This window comes from Eublepharis macularius, chromosome 9, assembly GCF_028583425.1.
Source record: "Eublepharis macularius isolate TG4126 chromosome 9, MPM_Emac_v1.0, whole genome shotgun sequence".
NCBI classification, from domain to species: Eukaryota; Metazoa; Chordata; class Lepidosauria; order Squamata; family Eublepharidae; genus Eublepharis; species Eublepharis macularius.
The window spans coordinates 27501058-27522552 of NC_072798.1; the positions used below are offsets into that span (position 1 = coordinate 27501058).

At 43.3% G+C, this 21495-nt stretch overlaps 1 protein-coding gene across 1 annotated transcript in view; it reads left to right on the forward strand.

Moving 5' to 3' along the window:
- DENND2A (DENN domain containing 2A) overlaps nt 1-21495 on the forward strand; it is a 90242-nt gene that overhangs the window by 40953 nt on the left and 27794 nt on the right. Inside the window, exons 3-12 of the mRNA XM_054988772.1 lie at nt 1527-2714; nt 6076-6203; nt 7927-8048; nt 10441-10638; nt 12359-12452; nt 16130-16180; nt 17000-17187; nt 17752-17861; nt 19799-19868; nt 21093-21170. Of these exons, the coding sequence (XP_054844747.1) occupies nt 1527-2714; nt 6076-6203; nt 7927-8048; nt 10441-10638; nt 12359-12452; nt 16130-16180; nt 17000-17187; nt 17752-17861; nt 19799-19868; nt 21093-21170 (2227 nt within the window). The remainder of the gene's footprint in view (nt 1-1526; nt 2715-6075; nt 6204-7926; nt 8049-10440; nt 10639-12358; nt 12453-16129; nt 16181-16999; nt 17188-17751; nt 17862-19798; nt 19869-21092; nt 21171-21495) is intronic.

Sequence of the window (21495 nt, forward strand, 5' to 3'; positions counted from 1 at the left end):
TCAAATTTTGATGAGCAGAGTGATGAGATCCAGGCCATTGTTCTCTATCTCCACAGAAGTTCGTGGAATTTATTGCCTGGTAAAAGTGTGTAAGATTGGTATGTTAACGCTGCATGAAAAAGAGGTGTGTGTAAAATAAAGAATGATCTATAAAAGTTGGAGGGTTTTTAAAGCCAGACTTCCTCCTCCCCGTTATCCATATCTTCTGTTATCCCATAGAAGTTTAACATCTAAACTCATTTTGAGTGACTGAACAAGTACTTGTGTGTGTATACAGCCTCTGTTTGTCATTCTTGTGCCATCAGAGGGCACATAATACAGCAACCCGACTAAATCAAAGCGGGTTTAGGACTGGGTCTGATCATGGGAAACTTCCAGGCAGCCATATGTACACCATACTGAGTTCTGTGATGGAACAAAGGTGAGATTGCACATGCAAATAAATAGTATGCAAAGACTGCTTGCAGCCACCCAGTTCTGATGGCAATTTTTCTAGGGAGGGGGAAGTTGCCCAGTCCTGGTGGCAATTTTTGTGGGGGGGGGGATCCCTTAAGCCCTGAATCAGAAATAATTGCAAGCTGTCTCTTTGTATGGTCCAATTCATGCCAGACCCTCTGCACACAATCCAGATTGTGAGAGGAATAACATGGAAGTGGGGAAAGCTGGGGTTCGCATATGTGGATAGCTTTGTGACCACTCCCTTGTGACCATCGTAGATACTTTGATTAAAAAGTTTATACAAATGTTTTGAACAATCCACATGTTGTTCAAAATAAATTACAAAATGGATTTGATTGGTCTGAATAACATTCTTAATATCCCCAAAAGTGAATTGCATTAGGAAGATTCACGATTCAATTGGATGAATAGAACTTTTGGTAATGTATTCCAGAGGGGTAGCAGTGTTAATACCTGTAGTAGCCCAAAAAAAAATCATGTGACACCTCAAAGACAGACACATTTTTGTTCTAACGTAATCTTTAACATACAAGATCCCATTTTATCCATTTGATTGTCCTCATAATACTCATATACTTGATGAAGTGGATACTGGTCTATGAAAAGTTAATATGCTTGAATGGAAATTTGTAAACCTTTAAGATGCCTCAAGACAAGGGTCACCAGCGATGATTGGGACTGGGGGTGACTATCCGTAATGGCAAGATATCACTTCTGGGGGGAAATGGTAATGATGTCATGCCTTTCTAGCAATCACTCGAAACCTATGGCAAAACCATAGAAGCGTTTGGCAATTCTTAAGAGAGGCATTTAAAATCACTTGAATAAATGAGTTGTAGATGGCAACTGATTCTACTTTGAAGATAAATGAGTATTCCTCTTTCCAGAAAAAATTAGGATGAAGGGAGAATAGTGAGAGTCATAGGAAGCTTATTTTAAAATTCTATAATGTTTTTTTCTTTGGCTTAAATGTCTTCTTTATTTATTGGGCATCCCATGACGAAAATTGGAATAGTGAATAAGACTGTGTAGTTCTTCTAATTTTGTCTTTGGCCTTCTTTGCATAGGATCAAGTGTGTAAGTTTAAATATTGCAACTCCAAAGACAGAATTGTGGTGTGGGCCTTCAAGAGGAAAGTGCTCAGAGAAGGTCGCAATTACACCAGGACAAACTCATAAAGCAGAGCCATTTTGTGTTGTAAAGAGCACCCTGAAAGCACTGGAGAACTTGATGCTGGATCCGAGGATAGATTGTTTTCAACAGAACATGCTCAGTCCCAAGATGATCATTGGTGATCCATCTGTAGAACTCAACATACGGGAAAGCGGCAGGATTATAAGGAAGCAAATAGGAGGTGCTCAGAACTTGAGGGCCATTGGGAAAGTCAGTTTGAAGAATAAGCCTTTGAGTATCAAGGATAAGATTTCAGAATGGGAAGGGAAAAAGGAGAGTCCTTCTGCTGGATCCACCTGGAAGGAAGAGGAGAAAGGAGTTAAAGAGGAGCTCAGTACATTTTTGGGTGTGGTGGAGAAGATAACTAGGGAAAGTGTGGCGATGAGAGAAGTGGACTCAAAAAGGGTTATGAAGTGGCAGGTGGCAAGCAAAGAGAACGAGAGAAGAGTAGGAACTCCCAAAAATGCTGGGCAGCCTATTGAAAAACAAGTAGACATTAAGTTAAGGGCAGAAGAGCCAAATTCCAATACTGGGAAAGGCAGTGAATTGAAGGATGTCCAGAAAGAGAACTTGTCTGTACTCAGTCAGGTCAAGAAGCTGGAACGAGTCTTGAAAGGAGGGTCTGCAGAGCTACAGCCTCAGTTACCGGGTACTTACTACTCTCCACACTGTCTGCAAGAGAAAGTTGATGAGGGGCAGGGCCTGTCTGAGGGCCAGGAAACTACTAGCAGGCTCGAACTTGGCAAACGTCTCCTCAGCTTGGACTCTGAAACCAGCGAGCCAATCTTTGGGACTCTGGAAGAAGTGAAAGTGTCTCGTGTGAAATACAAACCAGACAGTGAGGAAAATGTATACACAGAGCCAGGATTGCCAGAGAAGAAACCATTTATCAATCCTCTCCCCAAGCCTCAGCGAACTTTCAAGCATGAGGGCGAAGAAGGATGGGTCCCTCCAGTCAGAAATAAAAGAAACTTGCCCCCTCTGCCCTCCATTCCTCCCCCTCCTCTCCCTTCTTCACCGCCCCCTTCAGCTGTCAGCAGAAGACTGAGGAATGGAAAACATAAAGCAAATGCTGACCACAGGTATTGCTAGTTTTGCTACTGTATGGATATGGAGTTGCCCATTATCCCTATCTTTGTTCTAAGGAATCATTAACAAAATGGTTTGTTGGCCCCTTATCATACCACCTGTCTTTTCAGTTAGTATTCAGAGGTAGCCAGAGAATTTGGATTTGGTTCCAGCTCAGACTATGCACTTATAAAATGACGTGGTATAGCAGTTAATATCTGGCTTCTTTAAACCATAGTGCATTGGAAATTTGAAGAAAAAACAGCAGTAATTTTAAAATGGTGCATTGTTGAACTTAATACAAAGACAAATGGGATTGGCTGTGGCTCAGTGATAGTGTATCTGCTTTGCATGCAGAAGGTTGTAGGTTCAGTCCTTGTTATATCCAGTTTAAAAGATCTCAGACAGCAGTGGTTGGGAGACCCTTTCTCTTGAGAGCCACTGCCAATCAAAGTGAATAATGCTAAGCTATCTTGACCAATGATTTGACTGTGTAAGGCAGCTTCATGTACAGATTTTGATGCTTGGCTTGAGTTGCCTTTAACTACAAAGATGAAGGAAGAAGGAAAGGTTCCAGTGGTGATTTAGAAACCAAGAATCCTTCCTATTGTGGGGAACTGCTTGTTTGTTTTTAGAGAATTGGGAATTGGTGTGTCTTTGTGAGATGAAGGGGTAAGGCACACATGGATTTTTTCTGAACTGAGAAACATTTCTTGTAGGAAGCAACACAAAGCCTTCTTTTTGAAGGGAATCCAAGAGCTTCTCTCCCTTTGTCATAGCCTTCCCCAGATTAAATCCTTGCTACCTTAGATTTTAAAAAACCCTTAAGCTATTTGAAAGTGGATTAAAATTATATTCACCCAAATGTTAGGAGTTATAAAAGTTTCTGATTTATCCAGCCAGGGGCGGAAGAAGGAATGATATATACTCTGGCAGATTTTGCAGCAGTTCCTTATTTGTCCACAATTCATTGAAACGCTTATCTTGGCATCTTCCAGTCATCTTTATAGTCAGTACTGTGACAGCTAAATCACTGGTTTTCAACTGGTATGTCATGAAATACAGGTGGCTTGCAACCATGTCCAGGATGGGAGGGCTGTACTGTAAGAAAGTGGTCACAAGAGATCCATCAGTAAAGGGATAGGAAATAGACATGGGCACAAACCAAAAAAAACCCGAACCACCTGATTCGTGGTTTGTCGCTGTTCCACAAACTACAAACCACGAACTTCCATGAACTTGTACAGTTCACAAATCGGTTAGTGGTTTGTAGTTTGGAATTCAAAAGCCAGGCGCGGGCTTCTGAAGCCGGTGCGGGGTGTTTGAAACTGACAGCCCCTATCTCCTGTCGCCCCAAAGCGGCAGGAGAAGTCTGTCAGTTCCAAAACACCCCCGCAGGCTTCATCCGATGGGGTGAAGCTGGCGCGGGGCATATGAAACTGACAGCCCTGTTCTCCTGTCCGCCAAGTGGCAGGAGAATGGGAGCTGTCAGTTTGACAGACCTGGTGCTGGGTTCAGCCCATAGGTTGAACCCAGTGCCGGGTCTGTCAAACTGATAGCTCTTGTTCTACTTTCCTTCGAGTGGCAGGAGAATGGGAGCTGTCAGTTTGACAGACCCGCACCGGCCTCAACCCATGGGCTGAACTGGCGCGTGGTCTGTCAAACTGACAGCCCTCATTTCCCTGCCACCCTGGGTGGAAAGAGAATGGGGGCTGTCAGTTTCACAGACCCCGTGCTGGCTTCAGCCCACGGGCTGAACACGGCGCCAGGTCTGTCAAACTGACAGCTCTTGTTCTCCTGCCCAGACAGCAGGAGAGCAGGGCTGTCAGTTTAACTTACCCTGTGGTGGGTTCAGCCCATGAGCTGAGGTCAGCGTGGGGCCTGTCAAATGGACAGCCCCTGTTTTCTTGCCGCCCTGGGCTGGAAGAGAACACAGGCTGTCAGTTTCACAGACCCTGCACTGGCTTTAGCCCATGGGCTGAACCCGGCGCCAGATCTGTCAAACTGACATCTCTCGTTCTCCTGCCACCTAGGACGGAAGGAGAACAGGGGCTGTCAGCTTCACTCACCCCATGCCAGGTTCAGCCCATGGGCTGAACCCGGCGTGGGGTGTATGAAATTGACAGCCTCGTTCTCCTGCTGCCAGCGAGCGGCAGGAGAACGGGGCTGTCAATTTCACAGACCCCTCAGGGGCGCCAGCCTGTCTGGGGTCACCAACGCTTATGACCCACACGAACCGATCCTGAAAAAGTCACGGGGTTTGTTAACACACGGCTCCGTGAACCGCGTGTTAACAAACTATGAACTGGCCCGTTTTGTGCAGTTTTTTGGGTCATAATTCAATTTGTGCCCACCTCTAATAGGGAACCCATTAGTAAAGGGACAAGAAGGGACCACAGACTTCACTATTATTGCTATAAGTATGATCCTACTAGATAGTTCCTATGTGGATTTAATACATCAGTCATGGAATTACCGATGCTTTTCTTTTAAGTCTTTATTTCTTTCTCTTTAAATCTTGCCAATTGCATGATGATACCCATTACATGTATATTGAAATGTGATTCTCAGTGAGAAAGGCGGACTATAAATGGCATAAATAAATAAATTGTATTGCAAGGCTAAATCGTATTTGATGTCAAGGGCAGACTCTTTGGGTTGTAGAAACAATATGTTTGTTTGGTCTCTGTTTGCAAAATGCTTCCTCCCAAGAGCAAAAAATGAATGCTTTTGGGAAATGGGTGCTTATCTACTCTTCTGTCAGCTGCTTTCCCTCTCTCCGCTTAGATTTCGGAACTCTGTTCACCTTACAAATATGGCCCAGGAATGGGAGATGGAATGTATTTGGGGAGTAAAGCATCACTCAGAGTAAGGATGGAACTCCTCTTCCCCACTGTGTCACCACAGTATAACATCCCCTCTCGAGAATGTTTTCCAGCAAAGAGATTTGTGGGCCATTGTTTACAAGCATGCTCATGTAATGCATAATTTGGCCTTTGGTTGGGAGGAGTTAGAGGCCACTGAGACCAGACAGCAGTGGAAGTGAGGTATCATTTAATCTATGTGCTTCTCCTATGAGGCAGCCACAAGCTCCTCCTTGTACAAAGTAGACTAGTATTTGATTTGCATAAGCAGAACTAAGAATAGGTGAACTGTCTCTCGTTGGTCCGGAATCACTTTATATTCTTGATCAGGAGGAGGGGAGAAGATCATGCTTGATTGATTTAGCATGGAATGAACTGTGAAGTGTTTTCTACCCTATTGGCTAAACATGCAGGTAGTTCACTTTTTTGTTGACCCCTTAAAAGTCACTCATTGTTCTCCTTCAAGTTGTTACTCCCCTCTTCCTCTGTTCCTGTCCCCCAAATGCCACAGGAAGTCTTATGAGTTTGAAGACCTGTTGCAGTCCTCCTCTGAAAATGGACGGGTGGATTGGTACGCTCAGACTAAGCTGGCCCTAACGCGCACTTTATCAGAGGAAAACGTCTATGAAGATATTCTAGGTAGGAATTTGGGAGATGGTGGTGGATGGTTACCAACATTGAGCAATAGACACTCTGATCTACAAACTGAGTTAAGTGGTTGAGTTTTATTTGATCTCCTTGATTGATAGGTTTGCTTTAATCCCATTCTAGAACAGCCAGGAATTAGTACACAGTTTATTAAAAATAGTTGCTAGTAATTGATTGTGGGTTTCCTGCTCCCTCCCTTCCTTTTGGTGTTCATAATCTCTTTGCCAGCAGCAAGAACAGCAAATACTGGCAGACTCCTCTAATCAATTATATAAAATGCAGATGAATTGGTAAGAGTAAGAACAAAACACAACAGCACATACAAGGCAAACAGTAACAGTTTACTCAACCACATCTGTAGAAGCTAATCCAAAAATGGTCCACAATATACTTGGAGAAGGAAATTTGTTTTGTTTTTAAATATTTATATTCTGCATTATCCCCTTACAATCAAGGTGGCTAACGATGCTTCAATAAATGGCAAGGACACAGAGATATTATAGTACATTGGCATGATGTAAATGGCTCACAGGTTTAAAACAGCTAGATCTGCCAAAACAAAACCCTCCACCCAATGCCCTCTGAAGTAAAGTTGTTTTACATGCCTTCCTAAATGTAGCATGTGAAGGCATCCTTTGTTCCCAATCTAGTTGCCTATTCTAGAGGACTGGGCCTACCACAGGAAAAAGCTGTGACCTAACTGTTCCCATATGCACAATCCAAGAGAGGGCACCATAAGGAGAAACCTGTCTGAAGAGCAAAGCTGGTGCAATAATACTAATAATCTGCATTCATATACCATTCTTCTAGAAAGATTAATGCCTCACTCAGAGTAGTGAATAAAGTTAATGTTATTATCATCCCCACAATACAGCTGGGGCTGAGAGGCTTACCCATGCTTACCTACTGATCTCATGGCAGTAGTAGGATTTGAACCACCTGAGTGCTAATTCACAACCCAACCACTTAACCACTATGCTACAGCATCGAAGTATGTTGGGAGATGCTGTTTGATAAGTATGAGGGCTGTGAAGAGTTTAAGGGGGTCAACTTGGGCTCAGAAGCAAACAGGTAACCAGTGCAGCACAGGAGTTGTGTGTTCCGAGTGGCTGACCCCAGACAGGAGTCTTGCTGCTGCATTTTGTTGCAGAGGAAGCATCCAAAAAATCTTCAAAGATAACTCTGCATAGAGCAATTGTTTCAGTAAACCAAATGGTTAATAGGTTTTAAGTAAATCCAACTTTGGTGTTCTTAAGCTATTTGAAATTAAAGGGTTGGGTGTGCCGAACTGAGTTTGGATGGTAGCTGTAGTATCTTATGGTACTGGTCTTCAGCCTTTCCAGTCCTAGGATACCCCATGGCCTTGTCTTCAGTGTGGTCTTTTGTCTCTTATTTTAACATTGCTCCCTCCTCCATATATATTTCTCTCCATTTTTAAAAAAAGTTGGCTCTGCTTCTCTGCCTTTAACAACCTAACACAAAATTGAACAAAGGAAGATTTTACTAGCACAGATATTAAATGATAAGAAAAGCTATGGGCGGTGTCCTTGCAGTATTCAGCGTTACCGCAAAACTTGCAACTACCAAGCGGGGGCTGGAGAAGAGTAGATGGACCTTGGTCCAGTCCAGAAAGGCAATTCCTTAGTCCTACACAGATCAAAAGTGTTACGATTTTGTGTGTTGTTTAACGATGTCTTTTGGTGTTCTCTTCCAGATCCACCAGCAAAAGAGAATCCCTATGAAGATATTGAAACAAATAGTCGATGCTTGGGGAAGAAATGTGTTCTGAACTTTCCAGCATCTCCTTCATCGTCTGTTCCTGGCACACCCACAAAGGTATCCTGGTCTAACCAGAGTGACTTGATCATCTAGTGCCCTAAAGTTATATGTTTTGGTTGGCATTTCTGAGATGATGGTGGTGGGGAAAATGATGTTGAGCAGGGAATGAAATTGCTGATTCACTCTCTGATGTGGTTTTTCATCCTGGGTTAGATCCATGACATACTTAATTTCCTTTTTGCTGAACTTGGTGACTTTAAGGGAAACCATCTAAGCCTGCAGAATCCTGGTGGGTTCTAGGATGGTCCAGGAATGAAGCCGTTTCATCTCCTTTCCACTCGCAGCTCTAAGTACTCTATATACAAAATCATGTAAGAACACTTGTTTCTTGTGTGTAGCTGGTAAGGAATAGTGACACAAATCTGTCGGCTGGGTCACTTTGGCTACAAACTACTTAGTATTAATCCAGTAGTCATTCAGGGGATGAATAATCCACAGAAGAGCAGAAACGGAGGATGAATTCATTTGTAAGAATATGTAATGGCCCTGAAGCCACTCAGTTCAGTTTAATGGTACGACAGCTGTGCCCTTACAAATATTTGAGGGGGATACTAGAAGGATACCCATGAATTTATGTTGGATGCCTGGGCAGAATGTCCTGGCAAGCACAGTACTGAGTTGCTGTAGTTTAAGTAGTGCTGGCAGGGAATGGTATGTCGCGAATTCCTCCTTGTTCCCTGGGCACTTTGTAAGGGTTGAGAAGGAACAATGCCAGCCCTCCACACTTCCTGCGGAGAAGCCAGCTGTTTGTTGTGGGAGGGAGCTGGCAACCACAGTCTGCAGCTCAGTATGGTTGCAAGTGGAGGACTATTCACCTCTCTGCCAACTGCATGCTTCTCATCCCAATGGGGAATCTTTCATTGTATTTCTTTCCTTGCCATCCCCTTCCTGTGAGCCCGCAAAAGGGAGGTGTTATGGCCTGCCATGAGAACTGGACCCCACACATAGCTGAGCACCATTATTGATGGTAGCTTCAGGCACTTTGGATTAAGGGCAGAGCCCAAGCCACTGGGGAAATAAGAACAGGTTGCTAGGTGTGTACCCTGCAGTGCAACACTGCTTAATATTTATTTTTTTTATTAGTCATTAAGTTGTGCTGAACACTGTACAGAGAGCAGAAGTCTCATGTTTGAAAGGTGTGTGTTCTAAATAAAAACAGTTTGTACGTACTGGGAGGAAGGAATCCTGAGCTACTGAAGATGAACATGGGTAACACAACAGACATACAGAAAGTCCCATCTCTGTTGCGAGTGTGTGGCAACAAGCATTGCTCTCCTGGTGTAGGGAAGTCTTGCTTATTTATATAGGACCCAAAGAAGAAGGTAGGAGGAGCAGAGGCAATTCTGCATAGGTTGGAACACTTGAGTTGTCCTGTGGCCTCCATATAATCTTAGAACTGCCTCTTCCAATTGCCAGTTGCATTGCAGAGTTCGAAGACTGGAAAAAGTGTTCAATTTGTTACTGGCATTTTTTACCAAAAAAAATTCCAGATTAGCTGTGCCCACTTAGTCTCCAGTTTCATTATATGTTGCCAATTTAACTGTTGGCAAGAAGCAGGTCTTCCATAGCAGCTTGCCAAGGTGAGACAACGTTGGCCTTTCCTCTGTGTCCAGGATTTTGAACATAAAAGATGAACTTCTATAGCAGTTACTAGTACACAAAGGGTGCCTTATCATTATTTCAGTTATGCTCAGGCCAACCCTGTCAACTTTCAGAAGGTCAACTTAGCAAACTACATGGCTGAGCCAGGATTTGAACTTAGATCACCCACGTCCAAACCCCAAGTACTAACCTCTATACCACAAGAGGCCATGAACAAGTGCCAGGCCACTGTGTTGCTACTGAGCACAACAATCACTAAATGACAGGGTTGTGGCATATGGACAACTTCAGGGTTGCATAAATGTGTGTGTGTGTGTATGAGAGTGTGTGAAGCAGATAGGAGCTGCTGTTGGCAGGCAGTCCGCTAGGCTACATACTTCTTGGATTTGATCTGGTACAGAAGCTTCTGTGTTCTCCAATCAAATGGTGTGGTTGCTTAGCTGGTTAGTTTTGTTGACTTGGTTTGTTTCTATAACATACCCCAACCTAGATTGTGCAAGCAGGGTTATTTTTGTAATGGTGGTGAACTTTCTTGGCAAACCACTGAGATTTCTGTTGTCGTGCCAAAAATCAGTTGGGGGTCACTCCCATTGTCTTGTCCTCTGAAAATTAAACTTCAGTGGCTGCTTTATCCAGCCAGCAATAATCTGCCAAAAATTCCTGTAAACTGTTGTTCTGTGCTCTTGCTTTGCATTGCCTGAGGTTAGTTTTACTGTGGAGAAATGCAGTTTCCCCAGGATATCGGGTTAAATTTTGATGCTTCCCTTTTCCTATTCTGTTTCTCCAGCTGCTCTCGAAACCCATCTTCTTTCGCCAAAACTCAGAACGGCGTAGTTTCAAGTTGTTGGATGTTCGGAAATTGAATCGTGATGGGACAGGTTCACCTTCCAAAGTCAGTCCCCCCTCAACTCCTAGCAGCCCTGATGATACTTTCTTCTCCTTAGGAGATCCTCAAAATGGCAAGAGAAGGCGAAAGATTCCTAAGGTAGCTCTCGTTTTTGGAAGGGAGGGGACACCATTCTGCAGGAGACAAAAGAGTCTGTTGCAGAAGTCATGTTTCACTGCTTTATAGTCTAACATGATCACTGAGAATCTGGTTATCTGAGATGTTTAACAGTCTGTATGGCTGTGTGATTTTGCAGAGAAGGCAGGTTCTGCTATTAAATATATTGGCTGCTGTGGTATCTGGTGAGTCTGACCTTTTGTGGGATGGTTGCTTTTTTTTAAGAGTGTGTTTTTGGTCATCACCATTGTGGAGAAAACCTGGAAGTGTGTGTTTGGGTGGGCAGGTGGGATCTGAAGCGCTTTTGAAATTGCAGGCTAGTCCACCTAGTCAGTTCCTCCCAGTGGAAACAACTGCAGTCCCTTCCTGACTAGGCACATTGACTGCAGTTGTGTGAGGAATTGTTAGTGTGACCCAAACTGTATATCACCCTGCTGTGGTTTTTCCTGAAGTCTGTAGCAGATGGGGAAAGTGAAGGGAGGATAGCTGGTGGTTCTGCCACGTATCGCTGCTTGCAGTTCAGGATACATGGATCTTTCACCAAGTGATGCTGATTTCTCACATGCAATTATGTGAACTTGCCTATGGGCTTGCCATAGTTAGGAATAGAGGGTTATGGTGTTGATCTTGGAGCCCTTTTATTTCTGCTCTGATTTTATTTTGCAGGACTAGGGAACATTTTTGTGTTTTCTAGTCCTGCAAAAGTTCATCCCTCATCCCTCAAGGTTGCTACACACATTATGTCTTTATAGTTCATTTATGTAAAACAGTGGTACTCACTCCACAGCTCATTTACTTCCATCCATGACATGAGGCCAGCACTTGAGGGAGGCTTACAGATTAACCACTCCTCTGGTTAACCTGTTTTAAGGTGGGAACCATTTACCAACTATGTGCCATGCTAGGGAACAGCCGTGCTGACTTTCCCAAAACATGGAGCAGGTACCTTATGTCAAAGAGCTATTTGTGGCTCCAAAGCCATTGAATGACTACCACTGATTTAGAGGATGTGCACCTCACCTTTTGATATAGAGCTCTCAGAGTGGGTAACAGGCAATAATAAAAATATGAAACAATAAAAACAACATTAAAACTATCCAACAAATAAAAATTAGCTAGTGACAGCATTAAAAATATGATAAAACAGGAGATGAAACCAGGTAAATGGTACTTAAATAATACTAAAGTCTAGAGAGGACAGGAGAAAATTTCCCTGCTGCCTAAACAATGGCACTGCACAAGGATATGCAGGGATTCTGGAGTTTGGGTGCTACCACAGAAAAGGCTCCCTCCGTGGCAGACATCTGCCTCACTTCTGAACGATGGATATATGGAAAGTGTCCTTGATGGTTTGAAATGACCAGCATGTTTGTTTGACAAATGTTGTGAAGAAGTTAGTCTGTAGCTTTGAAAATAAATCAGAACAAAAGTATTCTCCAAATCAGTTGTGCATTCCAAATACTAACAACCAAAGACTTGTATGTTATGATTGATTTACATTATTTTTTTTTAAAGGCAGAGTTGCAGCAGAATCAGAAAAGGCTTGCATTTATTTATACATTTTCTATAAAGGTGGAAAGATTATTATTAAATTGAAGAAGGAATAATTAGAGGGAAATGTATGCATTAGGGCAAACTAATTTTTTATTTTCCTGATATGGAGAGAAAGGAAAACACTAAACTCCCACTTTATGTTAAGCAGCTGGTGTTAAAAATCAATGCCATTTATGAGGCACGAAGAGGGAAGAAACGAGTCAAGAGGCTGTCACAGTCTACTGAGAGCAGCTCAGGAAGAGGTAAGGAAGCATTGGTGTAAGCATGTTGGTTATACAGACTTCCTTGGAGCTTCAACTGCACTTGGTGGTTTTGATCATCAGGGCATACTCTAAACAGCACTGATCCTTGGCCGTTCCTCAGAGGTGTCTAGTGTTGAAAGAGACATCCTAAGGGCAGAATTACACATGGGATTGCTGCTGAAAATGGCAGCTCTGGGTCAAGTTTACCTCTGCCTTCTGGAACATGAAGGTGGCTAGCAAGTTGTACTGAGGTGGAGGTCACAGCAGATTCCCCAATTCAACCATCATCTTTTTCTTCCAAGACTGACAGGAATTTGGAGGGGCAGGGCTATGCAGTAACAGAAGGATTAAACCCTCTTTCCACATCCCCCATGCACCTGAAATCCAGCTGTTCAAAGGTCCTGAGTGAACTGCCACATCCATATTGGCTTGGTTAACTCTTATCCTCTGCCCTGGTGTCATTGTTAGGTGATCACCCACCACCTTTAGCAACAGCCAGTCATGTGCAGGGGTGGGGCAACAACGGGTAAGGGTGAGTTGTACGAAACAGAAAGCAGGAGAAGAGAACATGGGGCTAACTGCATGTTCTACGTGTAGTTTTGATCTCTTCCAGAGGGTGTTCCTTGGTCCTGAGCATTTTAAATGAGAGTTCTTGATTTCTCTTTTTCCTTTCTCCCCCCCTTCCCCCCTGTGAATGCTAATTATGTTTAGTTCTTAATATAACTAATTTAGCCTAGGCTGTATCTTGAGACACTTGCATGTTGGTTTAATATCTCTGCAAAAATGCCTGTGGTGCTCAGCACCAGACTGTAGGCTTAAGCTGAAACAATCAGCTGACTGTCTACATGCCACAGGTCCATGTTAACTGCAGTGGAGGTGTTGAGATGCATATACTATCATTGCCATTCCTTTTTTGGAATGATGAGCTACATCCAGCCATTCTTTCTTACTTCCTGCTATCGTGTAGCCGCAGGAAAGGGAAATACGCAAATAGAAGTAGTTGTTTTTCCCAGGATTCACATCAATGCAAATTTCCGGTCTGCTTTTTAAAAATGTTCCCCCTAATTCCTGGCTTCCCTAATCCAGCAGCTGTTTAGCCGGCACAATACTTGGGCTGTGTTCACGTGAACAACAGAGAGTGGTTCCAGGTATTCCTGTTGGCCTTGTTTGTGTGTTAATTATTTCTGCTTTCTCATACATAGTTCTGCACCACAAAAAGGCTCAGATCAGTAAAGTCAAATGAAGTTTTTGTACAGTTCTCCAGGAGAGAATGGAATGTGTGTTTCTCACATAAGGGTACAACCGAAAGAATTGTGTGGGTCCTTCTGTGGTAACCTTTACATGGACAGAACAGTTTGGGATTAGATTTGTTTGTTTAGAGATGAATCACTTGCTTGTTTAGGGTGCTAATCTTCCATCCGTGGCTGCTGTCGCCATGGCAGAAATATTCAGGCACTGTGTTTCTCAGAGCTGCTACATTCCCTGTGAGGGGAACCAACTGAGGCTCAAAAAACAGTATAGAGGAAAAGGATGAAGCTGCCATGCACCCCTGGCCTGATATGAATCCTTTCCTCTCCAACAGTAGCAGCTATTTGCTATTAAACTTTCTGTTGGGATCTGTTCATGCTTCTCCATTGGCACATCTAGTTTGATCCTCTGTGAGAACACAACAGGAACAGAGAGCAATAAGAGTTATTGAACGGAAGTATCAAATCGCACAAATATGGTTTGGGGGTGAATAGCAGAGCTGTCCTTCAGACTGTTCTCTGAAGATTGGGAAGGGCAATCTATGTTCCTGCTAAAAGGTTCAATAAGGCCTGCTTTGCGTGTCCAACTTCTTACAAAGTTGCCTCCAGGGTACCTCCCAAGAAGCCATGCTGGGGCCGCTTTTTCCAGACCATCCAAATTCTTGAAGGGAAAAATATTAGAAAGATGGGGGGATGTAAATTTGACCTGTTCTACTGGTTAAATCAAGATTCTGAAGCTTATTATAATGAGTCTCCTGAAGTCTAAAACAATTTTTTTCAGTCTCCCTTCCATATAACCAGCCCAACAAGGCTGGCAAAGAGGCAGTAAAGTATAGTGGTTAGAGTATCGGTCTAAAATTGGGGTGATCTGGGTTCAAATCCATGCTGGGCCATGAACCTCAAGCCTGTCTCTCTTCCTCACAGGCTTTGGAGGAGAGAGGCATAAGTATGAGAGTGTTAGTTCCTTGGAGGAAGGCCAGGGTAGAAACATGACATACAGGCAAACAGTAGAAAAGGGCACGAGATCAGGGTTAGTTTCAAGCCCCAAAAGGTCACTGTAGTAATTATAACCTGTTTATACTAACCCCATCCCCCACAAAGTCATCCAGAAGAGAAAGCAAGACTGTATCTGTTTTTCGTCCCTGTCAAGATAGGCAGCCCTGACCTGGATAGCCCAGGTAAGCCTGATCTCATCAGATCTCGGAAGCTAAGCAGAGTCGGCTTAGGTTAGTAATTGGAGGGAGACCTCCAGTGAAGACCAGACTTGCAGAGGCAGGCAATGGCAAACCACCTCTGATAGTCTCTTGCCATGGGTTGCCATAAGACAACAGGGATCCCCCAGGGAATAGAACAACTCAAAATACAGAAATCCGGGGGACTAGAACAGTAAACGATCAATATCAATTAATATATGTATTTACATGTGCAAAGTGCTGAAGTGCAAGTGCATACAGAATCAATTCAAAGTACATAAGTATCAAACGAAATGAGGTAGTCTGTCAATCTATAAATAATTACAAAAATTCCATATACAATCTCAACTGGTGGACAGAGAGTACGCGGAGGTGGAAGAATTGATATGGGTTGCCATAAGTCAGCTATGACTTGAGGGCACCACACACACACACACACACAAGATAGGAATAAAATGGGAGGGTACATCTTACAAATCCTGCACGATAAGCAAACCAGAACAGAGAAAAATAATATCTCTCCCTGTTATCACAACAGAACATCATCTGAATTAATTCTTCTTTATTGGTAGCAAACATATCCAGAAAGAAAGAAAGAAAAAGAAAATGTGAGTAAAGGCAGATTCACCGTAAAATCTTTGGTGGTGGTAGGCATGAAACATGAAAGATAACTGGAGAAATAAATTTTTGAATATATTCATTTCTAAAACTCAAAGGAGTAGCACCAAGTAGACACAGTGTGGTTTTTCTCTCTTCAGCTAAATAACATTAACTACAATTTGGACATAAAAGCAACTTTCATGAGTCTTAGTGCGCTGTATTATAGAAACGCTCTTTCTATAATATTAACCATTCAAGAAGGGAACAGCCCCAGTATACCTTGACCAGTCATTCATATGCTGGGTTCACATGTTTCTGAAGAATCCCATTTCCATCTACGCAAAGGACTTTCTTGTGGAACTTGATGCCCAAGGCCTGACTCTGTTGGTTGGTGACAAGGACTTCTGTAAACCCAAGTGTCCCATTTAAACTGGGCCCTCAGTTGCCACGTGTGCAGTGAGTGCACTCCTGAGCCCTGCCTGGAAGAGAAGGAGGAGCTTGGTGGGCCCAGATGCAGGACTGGAAACTCAGATGTGGCCTGCAGCATACTAATGTTGGAGCAGAGCTCCAAAGCTTGGTTTTTACCTGCTATCCAGGAGCTGAAAAAATAATCTCTTCTATTTTTTTTTCCTGCTAGTGACTGATGAAAACAGTGAATCAGATAGTGACACTGAAGAGAAACTGAAAGGTGAGAGAGAAGCCATGGTAAAAGACACGGCCCTGGAAGCCATGCGGGCTGAACAAGTGGGTTTTCACCACATTCTTTTAGTTGGCCCACCCCCTCCAAGACATCCTGGTTTGTTCTGTGACTGCCTAGACATTCCAGTGTTGTGAAAAAGGAATGAATACATTTGAATTTCTGACAGATGTACTCCACAATGCATCTGATGAAGTAAGCTCTGACTCATGGAAGCTTATGCTGGAATACATGTGTTGTTAGTCTCTGTGGTGCCACTGGTGTGCTCTTCCTCAACCCCCATCCCCTGTCCCACTTTGTTCTTTTGCCTTAGATTTGGATTTCATTTTTTAACTTCCTGGAGTAAAAAATAAAGAGCACGAGTTGCCTTTAAGTGCAAAATTAGGATATTATTGTACAGTGGAGAAGCCACCTTTGGATGGAAATTGTAGTCATGGTGCATCCACACACATGGAACACAAAAGCACATATTTCTATTAATATATTTAATTTTTGTAAATTAATTTTGAATCCATCAAATCAAAAACTTCTGAATGCTTTGACTCATTGTACTGTGGGTGTTCCATTGCTCTAAGATGGCTCGTGGTACCACATCTGCTAATATCACACTTTATCTTAATCCTTTACCTGTTAGAATTGCTGTTCCTATGACATAATGTGCAAATGTTTCTGTTCTGGTCATGGCATAAAAGAACACCCAAACATTTAGAATGCAATGAACACACTGTAAAAAAAGGCAGTGCAGAGCATTGAGGGAATGGTATGCCAAACCTCAGTCTAAACCAACCTTCCGGGCCTGTCTTTGCATAGCTCACAGCCAGCGCTTGGTTCATGTGAAGTCCCGCTTGAAACAAGCCCCCAGGTACCAAACCTTGGAGCGAGACCTGATTGAGTACCAGGAGAGGCAGCTCTTTGAATACTTCGTGGTGGTGTCGTTGCACAAGAAGCAGGCTTGCTCTCCGTATGTCCCTGAAGTCACACAGCAGTTTCCATTAAAGGTGGGGATGAGATTGATTATTTTACTATTATAGTAGGCCCTTTAAAGTTACTTGCTGAACAGATAAAAGTGCAAGTTTTTTCCAATGGGGTGAAAGTAAGCTGGCGCTGAGAAAGCAGACAAAGTGGCACCTCTCATTTTCTGTTTCAGCCCCCCCCCCCCCCCCAAGATACACATACCAGTAAAAAAAATAAAGTTACTTTCATTTCTGCATATGGCAATATTGTTGAGTAAGCATGTAACCTAATTGTATTCTAAAGATTTCTCTGAAAATGTTAATGTTATCCCTGATGGTGCTCTAGCTGGCATCAGGCTCAGTTCCAGAAATCAACTAGATGAAGGAAATCTTGAGTTTGGGTGGAAGCTGAAGGGGTGTGTGTGTGGTTCAGAATAGAAAGTGAGAAGAAAAGGTCAGGTGGGTGAAACAAAGAAGCTCTTGTTAATCTTTTCCAGGCAGAAGCTCAGTCTCTGTCATCGCATTTCGTTTTATCATGGCAAAAAGTACTTGACACTGTTTCACCCCCACCCACTAATCAGAAACATTCCCTTCTTTCTCTTTGCTTAGCTTGAACGTTCCTTCAAATTCATGAGGGAGGCAGAGGACCAGTTGAAAGCCATTCCTCAGTTCTGCTTCCCTGATGCAAAAGACTGGACTCCTGTCTGCCAGTTTACCAGGCAAGTTGCGGCAATGCCTTCCTTTTCCCCTTATGCACCTCTGTTGAAGTAGGATATGAGTCCGGTACTGAGGTAAATCAACTGGTTAAGAGGTTTCCAGAAGGACAAGAATACAAGATCAAAACCATTTTCTGACCTGAGCAGTCTAAAAGTCCATTTTGCTTAGCATTTTGTCTCACACAGTGGTTCTAGCCTTTGGGAAGCACGTGGGCCTTGATGAAGATCTTTTGGTCTAGTCTCTTTTCCCAATATGCTATTCTATGTACAAAGCTTTGTTTTAATAAGGGAGTGTTCAAACCTGACTATTTTGTTCATTTATTAATACTGTTTATATCATACTTTAGAGGTATAGAGGCAGTGCCCGGGTAGGGTGGGGCAAAATTTGGTGAAAGGAGGGAGCCCTGTGGGGCTGTGATGCCATAAAGACTGCCATTTTCTCCAGGGAGAACTGATCTCTGACATCTGGAGATGAGCTATAATTCTGGGAGAACTCCAGGTCCCGCCTGGAGGCTGGTAACTACTTTACAGCTAAGTTTGCTTTTCACAGGAATAAAAAGCAAGCAATACAAATGACAATTTTTTTATTGCAGATGTTCTTTGAGGAGGGGATTCTCAGTGGAGGTGAATCCAGGCACAGGGGAGGCATGTCTGGCTGATTTCAGCCCTTTCTTTGGCCACCTCAGGGGCAGCTGGAAGCTGGGAGGAGGTTGGGTCTCTATGAACCAGCAGAAGCTCCCAGACCAAGATTCCGTCTTTGCACCACCCAGATACAATCCTAACATATCACATGGCTTGCTACACTACATAGATTCCTAGAATTTCATCCCCTTTCTCCCCCTGTTCCCTTCTTGACAAGCCTAGATCATGGCACAAAAGAGCAGCTCCTAACTAATTATCCCATCTCCCTCTTTCCTTCAGTCTGAAGTAGTACAGCCCCAAGATTTCTGAATGATTTGCTTTCCATGTATGTATGTGAGGGCCTAACCAGATGTGACTTTTCCCACGTGTACACTGATGTGTCCGTGCATGGTTGGTTAGGCCCTTTCTCTCTCTTATCTTTCTGAGAAAGCATTGTCCCCAAATAGTGGACAGTCCCCCTTATCCCTTTCTTTTGGGGCCTTGAATTCCAGTGGACCAACCCAGGCAGACCTCATCATCCCCTCTCTGTTCCTCTCTGCTATATTTATTTATATGTTTGTTTACAAAATGTGTATGCCGCCTTTCTGCTCAGTCAAGGCCTCCAGCTCCAACTGCTCTTCCCAGTGCCAAGTCCTTCCCCACTCAATTGCTGCTTGCTTGGCACTGTTCTGGGAGGTCAGCTCTGTCTGCTGAATCCAGGAAGGAAGAGGCAGGTGAGACCAGGGCGAAGTTGGAGAAGTGTGTCGCTCTCTGCCCTGGCTCAACCCCTTGTGATCAAGTGCCTGAGGAAGGGGGCAAGGGTACTGCTGAGAGTACGGGGAGGCTGCTTTCATAGAAAGGTCTAGCTAAACACAAATGACGTTTGCAGGCAACACATTAAGAGTCAAAGTACACGTTCGCTTTTTAAAGGGTCCAGGGGTTCCCTGCAGCCTCACAGTAGCTGTAGGGGGATGGCTATTAAAAATAAAATAGAGCCTGTTTGGGCTCAGCATGCTGCTGGGTTTTCTATGTCAAAAGATCGTTTGGGGGTGAGACTGAGCCCTTCCTCCCCCTGCAGTGGTGTTCTGAGCTCAAACGGGCTCTGCTTTATTTCTGTTTTTCAATAGCCATTTCCTGTAGCTGCTGTGCATCTGCGGGGAACCTGGATCCAAATCTTTAAAAAAGTGAACATCTTGTTTGGCCCTAAGTGTGCATGCGGAAAAGTCACATCTGGTTTAACTCTGAGAAGATAAAAGCCTTTTGTGGGTGTGTGGGTTTTTTTCCTCTTGTATTTATCTACTTTTAATTCTTTCTTTCAGTGAAACTTACTCATTTGTCCTGACTAGTGAAGATGGCAGCAGAAGATTTGGGTATTGCAGAAGGCTGCTGGTAACTATCAGTGGTTTTCTCCTAAAAGCAGCACGGTGTCGGAAAGTGGGAAGCTCCTTTTCCCTCTGATATAGAGTGATTAAAATGAACAAAAACATGTGTCTGCAATTCATTCAAGATATATTTTAGATGGTAGCCGTATCTGAGAAAATGAAACAAATATACATTTTCAAATTTGTCAGTGGAAATTTCTTTCCACTTATGTAAACAATTTCTTTAGAGATTTGGAAGTTGAGGGAGAGGAACAAAACCAGCACATTTTTGAACCCATTCATTTTAAATACTTCTTCCCCACGGCCAAACTAGACATTGCTGCCATTTCAAAGTAATTTTAAAATGCCCCGTTGCAATGGGCTGAGGCGCTTTTGTTGCGCTCCCCCCCCCCCCCACACACACTGAACCTTATCAGATGCTAAAATGACTGTCCACACAGTCCGCCTGCAGTGTTTTGGCACTTGAACAGGGGGAGGAGAGGGGGGAGGGGTACAAGAATGCTGCACTGCCTGGCTGCAGCATCCCTACACTGGCCACAAGAACATTGTCACGTATAATTTAGCCGCTAGATAAACCAGTCACCCTGGACATTTTATATTCCAACCAAACCTTTCCATCGATACATTTATCCTGCCCTTTCTCCAATGAGCTCAGCAAACGTGTGTGTGAGAGAGTGAGTAGCCCAGGATCACCCAGCAAGCTCATGGCAGACTGGGTTATTGAACTTGGGTCTCCTACATCCTAATCTGATACTCTAGTAACTGTTCTATACTGGCTCTCAGTGGTTCACTTTTGTAGCTTGTGAGGCTGCTATATAAATGTAATTATGTTAAGAGGGAAATATCTGCAGCAAGTCTCTGCCCAGATTTTTCCCACACTTTAATCATCGGTATATGGATGTTATTACAGACAGTAAAGCTACTATTCTGTTTTTGTAACCAAACCCTTGCAGCTTCCCTCTTGATGTTGCACCGTCTAAATACTTTAACTCATTTCATTGGGTCTGTTAATAAGATTTTTAGAAAATCATAATCCTGCTGTGTGCAGTAAGCATTTATGGAACCATACTGTATTCATGGGTTCAGGCTTTTGCAAGGAGGACTATAAGCTAGTTTACCTTTTTATCAAGATAAGGAAAATGGCATCTTGTATGGAATGTAGATTTCCTGTATTTTCTGGTTAATTAATATATATTTGTGTGGCCTGTCTTGTGTTTGTCCCTCTTGAAAGCCCAGTGGGAAAGGGAAGCGTCTCCCTGAAGTTTACTGCATCGTGAGCCGCCTCGGATGTTTCAACCTCTTTTCTAAGGTGAAGGCGAATAGGATTTACAATGTAGGCTACAGGGAAGGGAAATTGGATGAAAAAGGGGAGGCTGTGCTGGGCTGCCACTATTTAGGGAAAGTGGAGGGGGAGCAGGGGAATTTATCTAAGTTTATCAAGATTATTAATCAAGGGCACTTCTCTGGCCAGCTCATTGATTCTACATATTGAGTGGTCATTAAGAACAATTAAATGGACTTATGGTGCCATGTATAGATGCCAGAAGGACAAATCTCTTTGCTTCAAAGCAATGGTTACTGTTCTACGATGAGAACTTGTTATAATTATTAGGAGGTATGAGAAAATGATCATT